The sequence below is a fragment of the Oncorhynchus gorbuscha genome, linkage group LG18 (genome assembly GCF_021184085.1).
Source record: "Oncorhynchus gorbuscha isolate QuinsamMale2020 ecotype Even-year linkage group LG18, OgorEven_v1.0, whole genome shotgun sequence".
Classification (NCBI taxonomy): domain Eukaryota; kingdom Metazoa; phylum Chordata; class Actinopteri; order Salmoniformes; family Salmonidae; genus Oncorhynchus; species Oncorhynchus gorbuscha.
The window spans coordinates 7602794-7619304 of record NC_060190.1 but is presented as its reverse complement, the minus strand read 5'-3'; the positions used below and the strand labels follow the sequence as shown (position 1 = coordinate 7619304).

Sequence of the window (16511 nt, the reverse complement as noted above, 5' to 3'; positions counted from 1 at the left end):
TGCCCTCTCTTGATGCCAGACAGAATCTTATTGCGTTTCCTCTTATATTTCTCTGCTTTCTACAGCTGGTCACATTTCAATTTTGTCCTCCATCTTCCCCCCCCCCCCCAAGTGGTTCAGTTCTCGGTCATGCTCAGTATCTGTCACCGTACTCCTCCTCTACCTGTTGCCGGGCTAGCATAGCCTGTATCAGAGCACTACCGGTGCCTGACGCATCTGGGTGCTGTGAAGAAGCAGGCGCCCGGTAAAACTCGCTCTCCTCCTCCTCTGCTCTCTGCCTGGCCTGCATGACCTGCATCATCGCACTGGGTGTTGATGACACTGGGTGTTCTGAATGTACTGGCGTCCGGTAAAACTGGTCTTCTTCCTGCTCTGACTCCGCCCTTTGCCTGGCTTGCATCACCTGTATCATCGCACTGGGTAACGCGTTTACTGGGTTCTGTGACTGAACTGGCGCCCGGTAAAACTTGTCTTCTTCCTGCTCTGACTCCGCCCTCTGCCTGGCTTGCATCACCTGTATCATCGCACTGGGTAACGTGTTTACTGGGTTCTGTGACTGAACTGGCGCCCGGTAAAACTCGTCCTCATTCTGTGACTCCACCCTTTGCCTGGCTTGCATGGCCTGTATCAGTGCACTGGAGGGCGCAGGTGTTTGGTCTGCAGGAAATGGCACCCCGCGATAACTGGCTACATCCTGGTCCTCTGCGTATTGCCTGGCTAGCATGGCCTGCATCATAGCACTCGATGTCGTGGAGATTGAGTGGCCGGAAGGCATAGGCACACCGAAAGAGCTGCTGCCACCATTCTCTTGCTCCAACCGCTGTCGGGCAATCAGAGCCTGGAGCATGCCAGAGGAGGATTCATTTTCCGGTCTTTTCCTGACCTGATTGAGAGAAAGGGTCATAGTTCAAGTATGACATTTGAAAGTTTAGGTATTTATTGTAAGTTAGATCGTCTCAAGGTTACGTTAGATAGTCTCAAGGTTAAGTTAGATAGTCACAAGGTTAAATACGATAGTCTCAAGGTTACGTTAGATAGTCTCAAGGTTAAATACAATAGTCTCAAGGTTACGTTAGATAGTCTCAAGGTTATGTTAGATAGTCTCAAGGTTACGTTAGATAGTCTCAAGGTTATGTTAGATAGTCTCAAGGTTACGTTAGATAGTCTCAAGGTTAAATACGATAGTCTCAAGGTTACGTTAGATAGTCACAAGGTTAAATACGATAGTCTCAAGGTTACGTTAGATAGTCTCAAGGTTAAATACAATAGTCTCAAGGTTACGTTAGATAGTCTCAAGGTTATGTTAGATAGTCTCAAGGTTAAGTTAGATAGTCACAAGGTTAAATACGATAGTCTCAAGGTTACGTTAGATAGTCACAAGGTTAAATACGATAGTCTCAAGGTTACGTTAGATAGTCTCAAGGTTAAATACGATAGTCTCAAGGTTACGTTAGATAGTCACAAGGTTAAATACGATAGTCTCAAGGTTACGTTAGATAGTCTCAAGGTTAAATACAATAGTCTCAAGGTTACGTTAGATAGTCTCAAGGTTAAATACAATAGTCTCAAGGTTACGTTAGATAGTCTCAAGGTTAAATACAATAGTCTCAAGGTTACGTTAGATAGTCTCAAGGTTATGTTAGATAGTCTCAAGGTTAAGTTAGATAGTCACAAGGTTAAATACGATAGTCTCAAGGTTACGTTAGATAGTCTCAAGGTTACGTTAGATAGTCTCAAGGTTATGTTAGATAGTCTCAAGGTTACGTTAGATAGTCACAAGGTTAAATACGATAGTCTCAAGGTTACGTTAGATAGTCTCAAGGTTAAATACAATAGTCTCAAGGTTACGTTAGATAGTCTCAAGGTTATGTTAGATAGTCTCAAGGTTAAGTTAGATAGTCACAAGGTTAAATACGATAGTCTCAAGGTTACGTTAGATAGTCACAAGGTTAAATACGATAGTCTCAAGGTTACGTTAGATAGTCTCAAGGTTAAATACGATAGTCTCAAGGTTACGTTAGATAGTCACAAGGTTAAATACGATAGTCTCAAGGTTACGTTAGATAGTCTCAAGGTTAAATACAATAGTCTCAAGGTTACGTTAGATAGTCTCAAGGTTATGTTAGATAGTCTCAAGGTTAAGTTAGATAGTCACAAGGTTAAATACGATAGTCTCAAGGTTACGTTAGATAGTCTCAAGGTTAAATACAATAGTCTCAAGGTTAAGTTAGATAGTCACAAGGTTAAATACGATAGTCTCAAGGTTACGTTAGATAGTCTCAAGGTTATGTTAGATAGTCTCAAGGTTACGTTAGATAGTCACAAGGTTAAATACGATAGTCTCAAGGTTACGTTAGATAGTCTCAAGGTTAAATACAATAGTCTCAAGGTTACGTTAGATAGTCTCAAGGTTACGTTAGATCGTCTCAAGGTTACGTTAGATAGTCTCAAGGTTACGTTAGATAGTCTCAAGGTTACGTTAGATAGTCTCAAGGTTAAATACGATAGTCTCAAGTCTCCTCTCACCTGTTTTTTCTTTTTCTGTTTGTTCTGCTTGGATTTCTGAAGGTTCTGTAGCTTCTCCAACAAGAACGCCTTGTCCTTCCCTTCCTAATAAAGGGAGAGAGAGAGAGAGAGAGACAACCAGAGAGAGAGGGATTGAAAGAGACAACCAGAGAGAGAGGGAGTGAAAGAGAGAGAGAGAGAGAGAGAGAGAGAGAGAGAGAGAGAGAGAGAGAGAGAGAGAGAGAGAGACAACCAGAGAGAGAGGGAGTGAAAGAGAGAGAGAGAGAGAGTGAGAGAGAGACAACCAGAGAGAGAGGGAGTGAAAGAGAGAGAGAGCGAGAGAGAGAGAGTGAAAGAGAGAGAGAGAGAGGGAGAGAGAGAGAGAGAGAGAGAGAGAAAGAGAGAGTGAGAGAGAGAGAGAGAGGGAGTGAAAGAGAAAGAGAGAGAGAGAGAGAAGAAAGAGAGAGAGAGAGAGAGAGAGAGAGAGAGAGAGAGAGAGAGAGAGAGAGGAGAGAGAGAGAGAGACAACCAGAGAGAGAGGGAGTGAAAGAGAGAGAGTGAGAGAGAGACAACCAGAGAGAGAGGGAGTGAAAGAGAGAGAGAGAGAGAGAGAGAGAGAGAGAGAGAGAGAGAGAGAGAGAGAGAGAGAGAGAGAGAGAGAGAGAGAGAGAGGGAGTGAAAGAGAGAGAGAGAGAGAGAGAGAGGGAGTGAAAGAGAGAGAGAGAGAGAGAGAGAGGGAAAGAGAGAGAGAGAGAGAGAGGGAGTGAAAGAGAGAGAGAGAGAGAGAGAGAGAGAGAGAGAGAGAGAGAGAGAGAGAGAGAGAGAGAGAGAGAGAGAGAGAGAGAGAGTGAGAGAGAGACAACCAGAGAGAGACAACCAGAGAGAGAGGGAGTGAAAGAGAGAGATAGTACGTTCTAGACAGTCAATACATTTCATAAAAACAACAAATGAACAACATCAACACTGCACATTCAAATGAAATCAGGTAAATATATTACTCCGGCACTTCAACAACATCATAACGTAGACACAACCACTTCGGACACAACAGCTCTGATGGACGAGACACGTCGGACCAGACAGCTCACCAGAACTCACATTAACAATCTGCTGCCTCAGTAGAGTGATAAGCAGCTGGCGTCCCTGAGTGATCTGCCTGAAGATGTAAATGAAGACACTGTGGAAAGGAGGTCAGTCAGTGACTTTGTATTACAGTATGTGAAAGGGCAAAGTAGGCAAACAAAGTGCCACTAGATTGTATTTGAAGGCTTGATCGGGTAGACAACGCTATAAAAGATGAATGCATTGCTTGATAGGACTTCAGTATACTGCTTCAAGGCAGGTAGCCTAGCGGTTAAGAGCATTGGGCCAGTAACCGAAAGGTCGCTGGTTTGAATCACTGACTAGGTGAAAAATTGACCGATGTGACCTTGAGCAAGGCACTTCACCCTAAGTGCTCCTGTAAGTTTATGGATAAGAGTGACTTGCAAAATGTACAAATCAATCTTTTGACAAACAGCTCAAACGATCAATCATTTCTAGGAATCATGATCAAGTTAAGTTTATGACTTAGATGCCTTATATCACGTTTTCAAGACAACTGTCACTTTACCTTAAGACTGTGCTTTAAAACTACTTGCTACTTTCTTAAACACAACTTTAACCCAACATAACCACCTCAACATGAACAAAGAGGAACTCACAGGATGATGAGAGAGACCAGGAAGTAGAATATCTCACTCCTGATGACGTGCTGGTAGATCCAGACAGTCCACCGAAACGCATCCACCCTGTTCAAATCGTCCATCCAGATCTGTATTGCACTGAAGGTGGTGTTGAGGCCCCTGAAGGGCCCACACTTGTCTGAGGGGGGCAGACTGGGGGAGGGATCAGGGGAGACATGGCAGATTGAAATGCCTAGGTCAGAGAAAAGGAGCCAAAGTCAACCAACTTTCAATCATCCAACTTTCAGCACATTTTCAACTTTCTTACTGGAAGGTTTAAGTATAGCGTCATGCTTTTGAATAGCTGCTAATCAAACAGCATGATTCCACGGACTATCTCAGCCCCTAAAATTAAACCAAACTGAATTTGATCAATTAATGGTTATCAATTAATGACAGACTCCAGTTCTTCTGAACAAGCCATATTTATCCAGAACTAGATGGAATCTGAACCACTCCATATATCTACAGGTGTTTGTTTGGCCTTGCCTTAATCTATGACAGCCTTAACATAACATAAATCCCTAGATTAACCTTGCCCTGACCGCTTATCCACCTACGTCCACACGGTGTAGGCCACCATGGACAGAGCCCCCACGAAGGAAGGGAAGAAGAGGATAGCGATGAAGATGGTTTGCATCTGAGCCGCCCTGCCGGCTCGCCTGGGGGGCTGGCAGTTCTGGGTCAGGCTGACCTGGAGGACACAAAGTATAGACAGGACATTACAGAGCTGGAGAGGGAGATAGAGAAAGGAGGAGCCTGGTGACGGTGTCTTGGCAACGGCACGATTTGACAGGTAAACAAACAATGACCTTTGACAATAAGGGAGAACTGAGAGTAACAATTAACCTGCACCTTAACCAGTAATAAAGTAATTATTAATTTGTCAGGGAGGTATTTATTTGTATTTTATTTCACCTTTATTTAACTACATTTACATTTACATTTAAGTCATTTAGCAGACGCTCTTATCCAGAGCGACTTACAAATTGGTGCATTCACCTTATGACATCGAGTGGAACAGTCACTTTACAATAGTGCATCTAAATCTTAAAGGGGGGGGGGTGAGAGGGATTACTAGGCAACTAGGCAAGTCAGTTACCTCGCTGGACTTCATGTTTTTTATTTAATTTTACCTTTATTTAACTAGGCAAGTCAGTTAAGAACAAATTCTTATTTTCAATGACAGCCTCGGAACAATGGGTTAACTGCCTGTTCAGGGGCTTAACGACAGATTTGTACCTTGTCAGCTCAGGGGTTTGAACTTGCAACCTTCCGGTTACTAGTACAACACTCTTAACCACTAGGCTACCCTGCCGCCCCAGACAATACATGTATGTTTTGTTCGATAAAGTTCATATTTATATCCAAAAACCTCAGTTTACATTGGCTCCAAAACATCCGGTTATTTTGCAGAGAGCCACATCAATTTACAGAAATACTCATCATAAATGTTGATGAAAATACAAGTGTTATGCATGGAACTTTAGATAAACTTCTCCTTAAAGCAACCACTGTGTCAGATTTCGGAAAAGCACACAATACACACACACACAATAATCTGAGTACAGCGCTCAAACAACAAAACAAGCCATACAGATATGTTGTGGAGTCAACAGAAGTCAGAAATAGCATTATAAATATTCGCTTACCTTTGATGATCTTCGTCAGAATGCACTCCCAGGAATCCCAGTTCCACAATAAATGTTTGATTTGTTCGATAAAGTCCATAATTTATGTCCAAATACCTCCTTTTTGTTCGCGCGTTTAGTACACAATCCAAACTCACAAGGTGCGGGCAAGTCCAGGCGAAAGTTCAGGCGAAAAGTCATACTACTGTTCGTAGAAACATGTCAAACGATGTATAGAATCCATTTTTAGGATGTTGTTAACATAAATGTTCAATAATGTTCCAACCGGAGAATTCCTTTGTCTGTAGAAATGCAATGGATGCAGGTCGCTCTCACATGACCGCGCGTGATCAGCTCATGTCACTCTGGCAGACGTCTGACTCATTCAGCTCTCATTCCCCCCTCCTTCACAGTAGAAGCATCAAACAAGGTTCTAAAGACTGTTGACATCTAGTGGAAGCCTTAGGAAGTACAATATGACCCCATAGACACCGTATATTCAATAGGCAATGACTTGAAAAACGACAAACCTCAGATTTCCCACTTCCTTGTTGGATTTTGTTCTCTGGTTTTTGCCTGCCATATGAGTTCTGTTATACTCACAGACATCATTCAAACAGTTTTAGAAACTTCAGAGTGTTTTCTATACAGATCTACTAATAATATGCATATATTAGCAACTGGGCATGAGTAGCAGGGCACCTTACCTTACTCTGGGCACCTTATTCATCCAATCTACTCAATACTACTCAATATTTACAATGACGGCCTACCAAAAGGCAAAAGGGCCTCCTGCGGGGACGAGGGGCTTGGATTTAAAAAAAATATAAATATAGGACAAAACACACATCACAACTAGAGAGACAACACTACACTACATAAAGAGAGACCTAAGACAACAACAAAGCAAGGCAGCAACACATGTCAACACAACATGGTAGCAGCAAACATAGTAGCAGTACAAAACATGGTACAAACATGAACAAAAGCACAAAGGGCAAGAAGGTAGAGACAACATTACATCACGCAAAGCAGCAACAACTGTCAGTAAGAGTGTCCATGATCGAGCCTTTGAATGAAGAGATTGAGATAAGACTGTCCAGTTTGAGTGTTTGTTGCAGCTTGTTCCAGTCGCTGGTTGCAGCAAACTGAAAAGAGGAGTGACCCAGGGATGTGTGTGCTTTGGGGACCTTTAACAGGTATCATGTTATTGTATTTGATCAACTAAATCCTTTATTGCAGACACCTTCCACTTGTAGTTTTTTTTCTTCAGATGAATTGATGAACATGTAATGATTTCCCTTTATATACCACAGGGGAAACAACCTCTTAATTTCCAGGACACTCATATATGTTTCCTCATTGTATTGGAAAATCCTAGTGACCATCGCTACCATCTATAAATAGAGCTAATTCTATGCCATTCAAGCGTGTCATGAAACATTCAGCACCCTCTTCAGAAGAGAGTAACACGAGCCTGGCCCATTCTGCTATGGCATGGTATCTAGGGCAGAGAATCAACACTGTGCTGCGCTAGCAATAACAAATTCCTACTGGGGTCACTTGCCATACTAAAATGTACTCACTTTCTGTACTATAAAATACTTTTTTCACTGTACTGAATATGTACTCACTGCTTTGGATAAGAAGTGTCTGCTAAGGGGCCTATATTATCTACCGTAATGAACAGGTTACCTTCTTTAGGTAGAAGAACCATACTGAACAGGTTACCTTCTTTAGGTAGAAGAACCATACTGAACAGGTTACCTTCTTTAGGTAGAAGAACCGTATTGAACAGGTTACCTTCTTTAGGTAGAAGAACCATACTGAACAGGTTACCTTCTTTAGGTAGAAGAACCGTACTGAACAGGTTACCTTCTTTAGGTAGAAGAACCATACTGAACAGGTTACCTTCTTTAGGTAGAAGAACCGTATTGAACAGGTTACCTTCTTTAGGTAGAAGAACCATACTGAACAGGTTACCTTCTTTAGGTAGAAGAACCGTACTGAACAGGTTACCTTCTTTAGGTAGAAGAACCATACTGAACAGGTTACCTTCTTTAGGTAGAAGAACCATACTGAACAGGTTACCTTCTTTAGGTAGAAGAGGATGAAGAACTTGATTATCTGTATCACTGGGAGGAGGGGAGAGAAGTAGATTCCGATCCTGCAGGCAGAAAAACATGGTTATAAGAATTGACCATATCTCATCCACAGTACTGTGTTATGTTTTACTATGAAAATAGATGGAGCTATAGATGAACAGAGATTAGAGTCGAGGACAGCACAGTTCAGTACAGTAGAGTACAGTAGAGCACAGTACAGTAGAGTACAGTACAGTAGAGCGCAGTACAGTAGAGTCCAGTAGAGTCCAGTAGCGTACAGTACAGTAGAGTGCAGTCCAGGACACTCATATATGTTTCCTCATTGTATTGGAAAATCCTAGTGACCATCGCTACCATCTATAAATAGAGCTAATTCTATGCCATTCAAGCGTGTCATGAAACATTCAGCACCCTCTTCAGAAGAGAGTAACACGAGCCTGGCCCATTCTGCAGTAGAGTACAGTAGAGTACAGTACAGTAGAGTACAGTAGAGTCCAGTAGAGTACAGTACAGTAGAGTGCAGTACAGTAGAGTACAGTAGAGTACAGTACAGTAGAGTACAGTGTAATGAAATAACATCAGTACCATGCCAGGGTCTGTGCATAGATCAGGTCAAGGACATTCCTGGCAACGTCAAACTCTGGAACTCCCAGGCTCTGTATGAATTTAGTCCCAATGACACTGGTGGAGAAAAGAACAAAGGAGTTACAGAAGAGCATTTTTCACTGAAACCTTCCCTCCAAACAGAAAGATGAGTTATAGTATAGAATTCTACTGCATACTGTAGCATCTTTAGCTTTAAGTGAACACGTTATGGGAAAATATGTTTCGAAAATGCCACTCACTTGCTCAGGAACTCTCCAAAGAAGGATCCTAACATTATGAAGAGGAAGTCCATAATAACCAGTCTGTACAAGGCTTGTCCTACGATGGACTCCCAGCACTAAGACCAACGATTGGAATCACAGTGGTGAATGAACACACAGTACATATCAGTGACAATCAAAAACATTTTTGAAAGCATGCATGTGATTTGGTTTAAAAGGACTTACTGAAAATGTATTGGCCACATCCTTCATCCAGTAGTAGCAGAGAATACCCAGAATGGACATCTTGAGAATGACATTTCTAAAAAGGAAAAAGGAATTCAAAACATCAGTCATTGTACAGTATATGACAGTACTGTTTTTTCCTGATATTGTATTAAGCGTATTTAGTCTTTATTTATGCATTACTGTAATATTTAATTCAGCCGTTACTTTAAATTGATCATTGAGCAAATAGTTTTGATCAATCGATTTCAATATACTGTACCAGTCAAAGGTTTGGACACACCTACTCCAGGGTTTTTCTTTATTAAAAAAAAAACTATTTTCTACATTGTAGAATAATAGTGAATACATCAAAACTATGAAATAGCACATATGGAATCATGTGGTAACCAAAAAAGTGATAAACAAATCTAATTGTATCAAGAATATTCATATCCTTGCTTCAGGTCCTGAGCTACTGGCAGTTAGATTTTGTGTTTAGGCAGAAATGGGAGAAAAGGGTCAGATCCGTTGACATGAAGGTCAGTCAATCTGGAAGATTTCTAGAACTTTCTTCAAGTGCAGTCGCAAAAACCATCAAGCGCTATGATGAAACTGGCTCTCATGAGGACCACCACAGGAAAGCAAGACCCAGAGTTTCCTCTGCAACAGAGGACAAGTTCATTAGAGTTACCAGCCTCAGAAATTGCAGCCCAAATCAATTCTTCACAGAGTTCAAGTAACAGACACATCACAACATCAACTGTTCAGAGGAGACTGCGTGAATCAGACCTTCATGGTCGATTGCTGCAAACAAACCACTACTAAAGGAAACCAATAATATGAAGAGACTTGCATGGCCAAGAAACATGAGCAATGGACATTAGACCGGTGGAAATCTGTCATTCTGGTCTGAAGAGTCCAAATGTGAGATTTTTGGTTCAAACCGCTGTGTTTTGTGAGACGCAGAGTAAGTGAACGGAGGATCTCTGCATGTCTGGTTCCCACTGTGAAGCATGGAGGAGGATTTGTGATGGTGTGGGGGTGCTTTGCTGGTGACACTGTCAGTGATTTATTTAGAATTAAAGGCACACTTAACCAGCATGGCTACCACAGCATTCTGCAGTGATATGCCATCCTATTCTGGTTTGCACATAGTGGGACTATCATTTTGACCCCAAAACACCTCTTGTCTGTGTAAGGGCTATTTGACCAAGAAGGAGAGTGATGGAGTGCTGCATCAGATGACCTGGCCTCCACAATCACCCGACCTCAACCCATTTGAGATGAGTTGGACCGCAGAGTGAAAAGGAAAAGCAGCCAACAAGTGCTCAGCATATTTGGGAACTCCTTCAAGACTGTTGGAAAAGCATTCCCGATGAAGCTGGTTGAGAGAATGCCAAAGTGTGCAAAGCTGTCATCAAGGCAACGGGTGGCAACTTTGAACAATCTAAAATATATTTTGATTTGTTTAACACTTTTTTGCTTACGACATGAGTAGGTGTATCTAAACGTTTGACCGGTAGCTTATGTATTTTTAAATGTGTTTTGTATCCATCTCTAACCTGACTATGATGGCATAGACCTGCATGCGAGGGTTGGAGTAGTGCTCTATCTTTTTGAACAGAGAGTAGAAGAGAGGGACGACCAGATTGATCAGGGACACCACAAAGGGGAGGAGGAGAGTAGCGGCCTCCTCCAGGAGAGAGCCGGAAGCTTTGTCCGCTGACTGCCTCGTCCGCTGGAAAGATACCATAGTAGGTCAGTTTGTTCTGATCTAACAACAGGTTTGTGTTTCCCCCATGTTAAAAAGAGGCTTTGGAGAGGGTGAGCTGTTCATAGATCAGTGCCTAGAAGCAACCAGCCTGGAGAAAAGATAAGACACTGAAGTCTGGACATAATCAATCACAGCTTTAGCAAGATAAAGTGTCCAGTTTGCATTTGAGATTTACCCCGATGTTTTACACAAAAGGTTCAGATTTTTCTGTTTCCATCTACGCAGGCCGGCACCCATGTCTCACTGGGCCATGTCTCCGGCTGACATGCTTTGACTTGGAGCCAAGGCCCTGGATACTTTTCAGCTGGCATTTACACAACAATGGCTAACTGTGGACTTTAACACCTTGTCACAAAGCAACAGTCTTGATGATGCAGATGTTGTTGATTCTGCTCTCCCCAAGTCTTTATCGTCACACTCCTGGTGGAAACACAAACACTTGAGCTTCCATTAACAATAAATCAGTGGTGACACAATGGTGTAGGGTAAGTCTTAGGTGCTCCCGAGTGGCGCAGCGGTCTAAGGCACTGCATCTCAGTGCCACAGACATCACTACAGGCACCTTGGTTCAAATCCAGGCTGTATCACAACCGGCTGTGATTGGGAGTCCCATAGGGTGGCGCACAATTGGCCCAGCTTCGTCCGGCCTTGGCCGGTGTAGGCCGTCATTGTAAATAAGAAGTTGTTTTTAACTGACTTGCCTAGTTAAATGAAGGTTAAATTTAAAAAAAAAAATATTATAATAGTTTGGTGGAAGTGTAGCAACGATATCACACTAACACCATTATAAAGACCACACCTTGTACAGCCAGGAAAGTAGAATTGTATTGATGCTATATGATTCAGATATGCTCAGGTGCACACAGACACAATGACACACTTCAAATTACTGTATACAAGGGTATGTCTTATACCATGGTCATAGACACTAGTCCCGGAGCTACACATTGTGCAGGCATTTGTTTTAGCCCAGCACTAACACACCTGATTCAACTAATCACCGCCTGGTCTTCATCATACTTAGATGGATCAGGGTCAGCTGATCCCCGGATCATACATTAACAACACACGTTTTATAAGGAAGCAACGTGCCATCGTGTCACAATGTTTATGTAAGGTCTCCCTTGGGAAAGAGTTCTTCTGACCTCAATGGGACTTCCTGGTTATATGAAAGTTAATAAAATGTACCATACCCATGTGTCATATTGACACAAGAAGTAGACACTGGCGCCACAGCCCAAGGCCATGCCCGTGGAGAGGAGCCAGGTACCCAGGAAGACCCCATAGTGCTTCAGCCTCTCTGTCAGAGGTAGCAGGGCCACCTGGACCTTTTCTGATAAGGACTCCTGGAGGGGAATGGAAACATTATTTCAAAGTTATTTCACAGTTGGTTATCTGAGAGAGATCCTATTTGGGCCCCCTAACAAGTCAGAGAGCAGAGTATTCTATGTATGGAAGAGCAGATCAGTCCTGAGTCACAAGTACTGGACATTTATCTAGTCTCTCAAATGTGGGATTTGTTCAGCGATATTACATTCTTTCTTGTAACAAAGCTACAGTTATGATTTGGCCATGAGGTCAACAAAGCTACAGTAATGATATGGACATGAGGTAAACAAAGCTACAGTAATAATATGGACATGAGGTAAACAAAGCTACAATAATTATATGGCAATGAGATCAACAAAGCTACAGTAATGATACAGACATGAGGTAAACAAAGCTACAGTAATAATATGGACATGAGGTAAACAAAGCTACAGTAATGATATGGCAATGAGATCAACAAAGCTACAGTAATGATACAGACATGAGGTAAACAAAGCTACAGTAATGATATGGCAATGAGATCAACAAAGCTACAGTAATGATACAGACATGAGGTAAACAAAGCTACAGTAATGATATGGCAATGAGATCAACAAAGCTACAGTAATGATCTAGCCATGAGGTCAACAAACCTAAAGTAATGATATGGCAATGAGTAAACAAAGCTACAGTAATGATATGGACATGAGGTAAACAAAGCTACAGTAATAATATGGACATGAGGTAAACAAAGCTACAGTAATGATATGGCAATGAGATCAACAAAGCTACAGTAATGATATGGCAATGAGATCAACAAAGCTACAGTAATGATCTAGCCATGAGGTCAACAAACCTAAAGTAATGATATGGCAATGAGTAAACAAAGCTACAGTAATGATATGGACATGAGGTAAACAAAGCTACAGTAATGATATGACAATGAGATCAACAAAGCTACAGTAATGATCTAGCCATGAGGTCAACAAACCTAAAGTAATGATATGGCAATGAGTAAACAAAGCTACAGTAATGATATGGACATGAGGTAAACAAAGCTACAGTAATGATATGGACATGAGGTAAACAAAGCTACAGTAATGATATGGCAATGAGATCAACAAAGCTACAGTAATGATATGGCAATGAGATCAACAAAGCTACAGTAATGATATGGCAATGAGATCAACAAAGCTACAGTAATGATCTAGCCATGAGGTCAACAAAGCTACAGTAATGATATGGCAATGAGATCAACAAAGCTACAGTAATGATATGGCAATGAGATCAACAAAGCTACAGTAATGATATGGCAATGAGATCAACAAAGCTACAGTAATGATCTAGCCATGAGGTCAACAAACCTAAAGTAATGATATGGCAATGAGTAAACAAAGCTACAGTAATGATATGGCAATGAGATCAACAAAGCTACAGTAATGATCTAGCCATGAGGTCAACAAACCTAAAGTAATGATATGGCAATGAGTAAACAAAGCTACAGTAATGATATGACAATGAGATCAACAAAGCTACAGTAATGATATGGCAATGAGATCAACAAAGCTACAGTAATGATATGGCAATGAGATCAACAAAGCTACAGTAATGATATGGCAATGAGATCAACAAAGCTACAGTAATGATATGGCAATGAGATCAACAAAGCTACAGTAATGATCTAGCCATGAGGTAAACAAAGCTACAGTAATGATATGGCAATGAGATCAACAAAGCTACAGTAATGATATGGCAATGAGATCAACAAAGCTACAGTAATGATATGGCAATGAGATCAACAAAGCTACAGTAATGATCTAGCCATGAGGTCAACAAAGCTACAGTAATGATATGGCAATGAGATCAACAAAGCTACAGTAATGATATGGCAATGAGATCAACAAAGCTACAGTAATGATATGGCAATGAGATCAACAAAGCTACAGTAATGATCTAGCCATGAGGTCAACAAACCTAAAGTAATGATATGGCAATGAGTAAACAAAGCTACAGTAATGATATGGCAATGAGATCAACAAAGCTACAGTAATGATCTAGCCATGAGGTCAACAAACCTAAAGTAATGATATGGCAATGAGTAAACAAAGCTACAGTAATGATATGACAATGAGATCAACAAAGCTACAGTAATGATATGGCAATGAGATCAACAAAGCTACAGTAATGATATGGCAATGAGATCAACAAAGCTACAGTAATGATATGGCAATGAGATCAACAAAGCTACAGTAATGATATGGCAATGAGATCAACAAAGCTACAGTAATGATCTAGCCATGAGGTCAACAAAGCTACAGTAATGATATGGCAATGAGATCAACAAAGCTACAGTAATGATATGGCAATGAGATCAACAAAGCTACAGTAATGATATGGCAATGAGATCAACAAAGCTACAGTAATTATATGGCAATGAGATCAACAAAGCTACAGTAATGATATGGCAATGAGATCAACAAAGCTACAGTAATGATCTAGCCATGAGGTCAACAAACCTAAAGTAATGATATGGCAATGAGTAAACAAAGCTACAGTAATGATATGACAATGAAGTTAACAAAGCTACAATAATGATACGGCCATGAGGTCAACAAAACTACAGTAATAGTTTATCAAAAACAGTGACATTAGTCGCTTGTAAAAGACTGATAACCTGCCAGCTCACACAAGATTTGGTTCTGGTTTCCGAGATTACAGTGAAAGTGACCTTGAGTTGGATGCGCAGATTGTTCTTGCGCTGTCGTACGGCTTTCTCGTTAGTCACACTGAAGTCCCAGCTACACAGGAGCTGCCAGGCGCCACCCAAGCCTGAGTCTGCAAGGACATACTTCTTCCTGAACGAGCTGGCCATGCTGCCGAGAGAGAGAGGGGGGAGGTAAACAGAGAGTACAGAGTGGCAAAATACCTGACCACTGTGACTGACTCAGTGAACATGTCCTTGTTATTGAGAAAGGCCGCCGTAGGCAGACCTGGCTCTCAAGAGAAGACAGGCTATGTGTACACTGCCCACAAAATGAGGTGGAAATTGAGCTGCACTTCCATCCTCCTGCCAGATGTATGACCATAGAGACACATATTTCCTTCAGATTACACAGATCCACAAATAATTAAAAAACAAACCCAATTTTATTAAACTCCCATTATCTACTGGGTGAAATACCACAGTGTGCCATCACAGCAGCAAGATTTGTGACCTGTTGCCACAAGTAAAGTGCAACCAGTGAAGAACAAACACCATTGTAAATACAACCCATATTTATGTTTATTTATTTTCCCTTTTGTACTTTAACATCGCCACAACATATTATATAGACATAATATGACATTTGAAATGTCTTTATTCTTTTGGAACTTATGTGAGTGTAATTTTTACTGTTAATTTTGAATTCAAGATGACGTAGCAGTCAGACGTCTTTGTCTTGTCTCGTATCATGTATATATCTTTTTATAGCTTTTCCTTAGGATTCTTTTTAATATTTTTCCTAAACCTCAACTTCAAAATACTCTCCTGCAACCCGCCTCACCCAATGTGGTGTGGATCTGTTTTTTTCTAAAGTATTTCTATTCACCTCCAAACTGGAATACCTCAACTGAAGCTAGCTAGCTAACTAGCTACCAGCTATCAGTCAGCTAACCCTTAGGTCGGAAAGCTCTAGCCAGTTTGTACAACGAGTTTCAAACCAGAGCATACCGGACCTATTTTTCTCTCCATATCCCCGGATTCCTATTGCAAACTCTGAACCCTTTCATCTGGATCATGGCAGCTAGCTAACCGCAACCCGGGTTGACTACTCCTGGCTAACGTTTCCGTCCCGTAGCAAGCACCAACTAGCCTGGTGCTAGCCCATGCTAGACCCATCTCCCGGCTAGGGCTCCTGGGCTACTCCTGAAGCCCACTCCTCGGCTACAATATCCGGACACCTTCTACTGCCGGTACGGGGCACGGAACCCCGCCGATCCTTCACAACTGGAATACCGACATAATCTGCCCGAGGATCTCAACAGGCCCCTCAGGCTCGACATCCCCTGAAGGACCATTCTGCTAACCGCGGCCTGCTAGCTATCTATAACATATATGACTGTTAGCTGATCCACTGGCCAGTTTCTTGGACCACTATACCCATTTTGCCAATTGGACTTGGACCCTCTGCTACTTGGAACCCTACTAATTCCACGACTGGTCTATCGACGTCACCGCATGAGAAGGCAAAAACAGACTTTTCCCCCATCGCGACGTCCCTCTAAGGCCCTTATGCTAGCTTGCTAGCCCCCGGCCTGCTAACCGCTAGCTTGCTAGCACCGGCTTGCTAACTGTCTGAATCGCCGTGCCCCCAGCCAGCCCAACCACTCACTGGACCCATACGATCACTTGGTTATGCATGCCTCTCCCTAATATCAATATGCCTTGT

The 16511-nt window shown here is 41.8% G+C and overlaps 1 protein-coding gene across 3 annotated transcripts in view; it reads right to left on the bottom strand.

Moving 5' to 3' along the window:
- Positions 1–109: 109 nt before the first annotated feature.
- LOC124002974 (transmembrane channel-like protein 5) overlaps positions 110–16511 on the bottom strand; it is a 32613-nt gene continuing 16211 nt past the window's right edge. For 2 of the 3 annotated variants that reach the window (XM_046310845.1, XM_046310844.1), the window contains exons 10-21: positions 14768–14954; positions 11967–12119; positions 10562–10737; positions 9018–9093; positions 8811–8908; positions 8551–8646; positions 7952–8027; positions 4790–4923; positions 4209–4382; positions 3604–3682; positions 2527–2610; positions 110–883 (exon numbers count right to left, since the gene is read on the bottom strand). In XM_046310845.1, coding sequence (XP_046166801.1) covers positions 134–883; positions 2527–2610; positions 3604–3682; positions 4209–4382; positions 4790–4923; positions 7952–8027; positions 8551–8646; positions 8811–8908; positions 9018–9093; positions 10562–10737; positions 11967–12119; positions 14768–14954 — 2083 coding nt within the window. In that variant the 3' untranslated portion in view covers positions 110–133. The remainder of the gene's footprint in view (positions 884–2526; positions 2611–3603; positions 3683–4208; positions 4383–4789; positions 4924–7951; positions 8028–8550; positions 8647–8810; positions 8909–9017; positions 9094–10561; positions 10738–11966; positions 12120–14767; positions 14955–16511) is intronic. The other variant, XM_046310846.1, reaches the window with a different exon arrangement.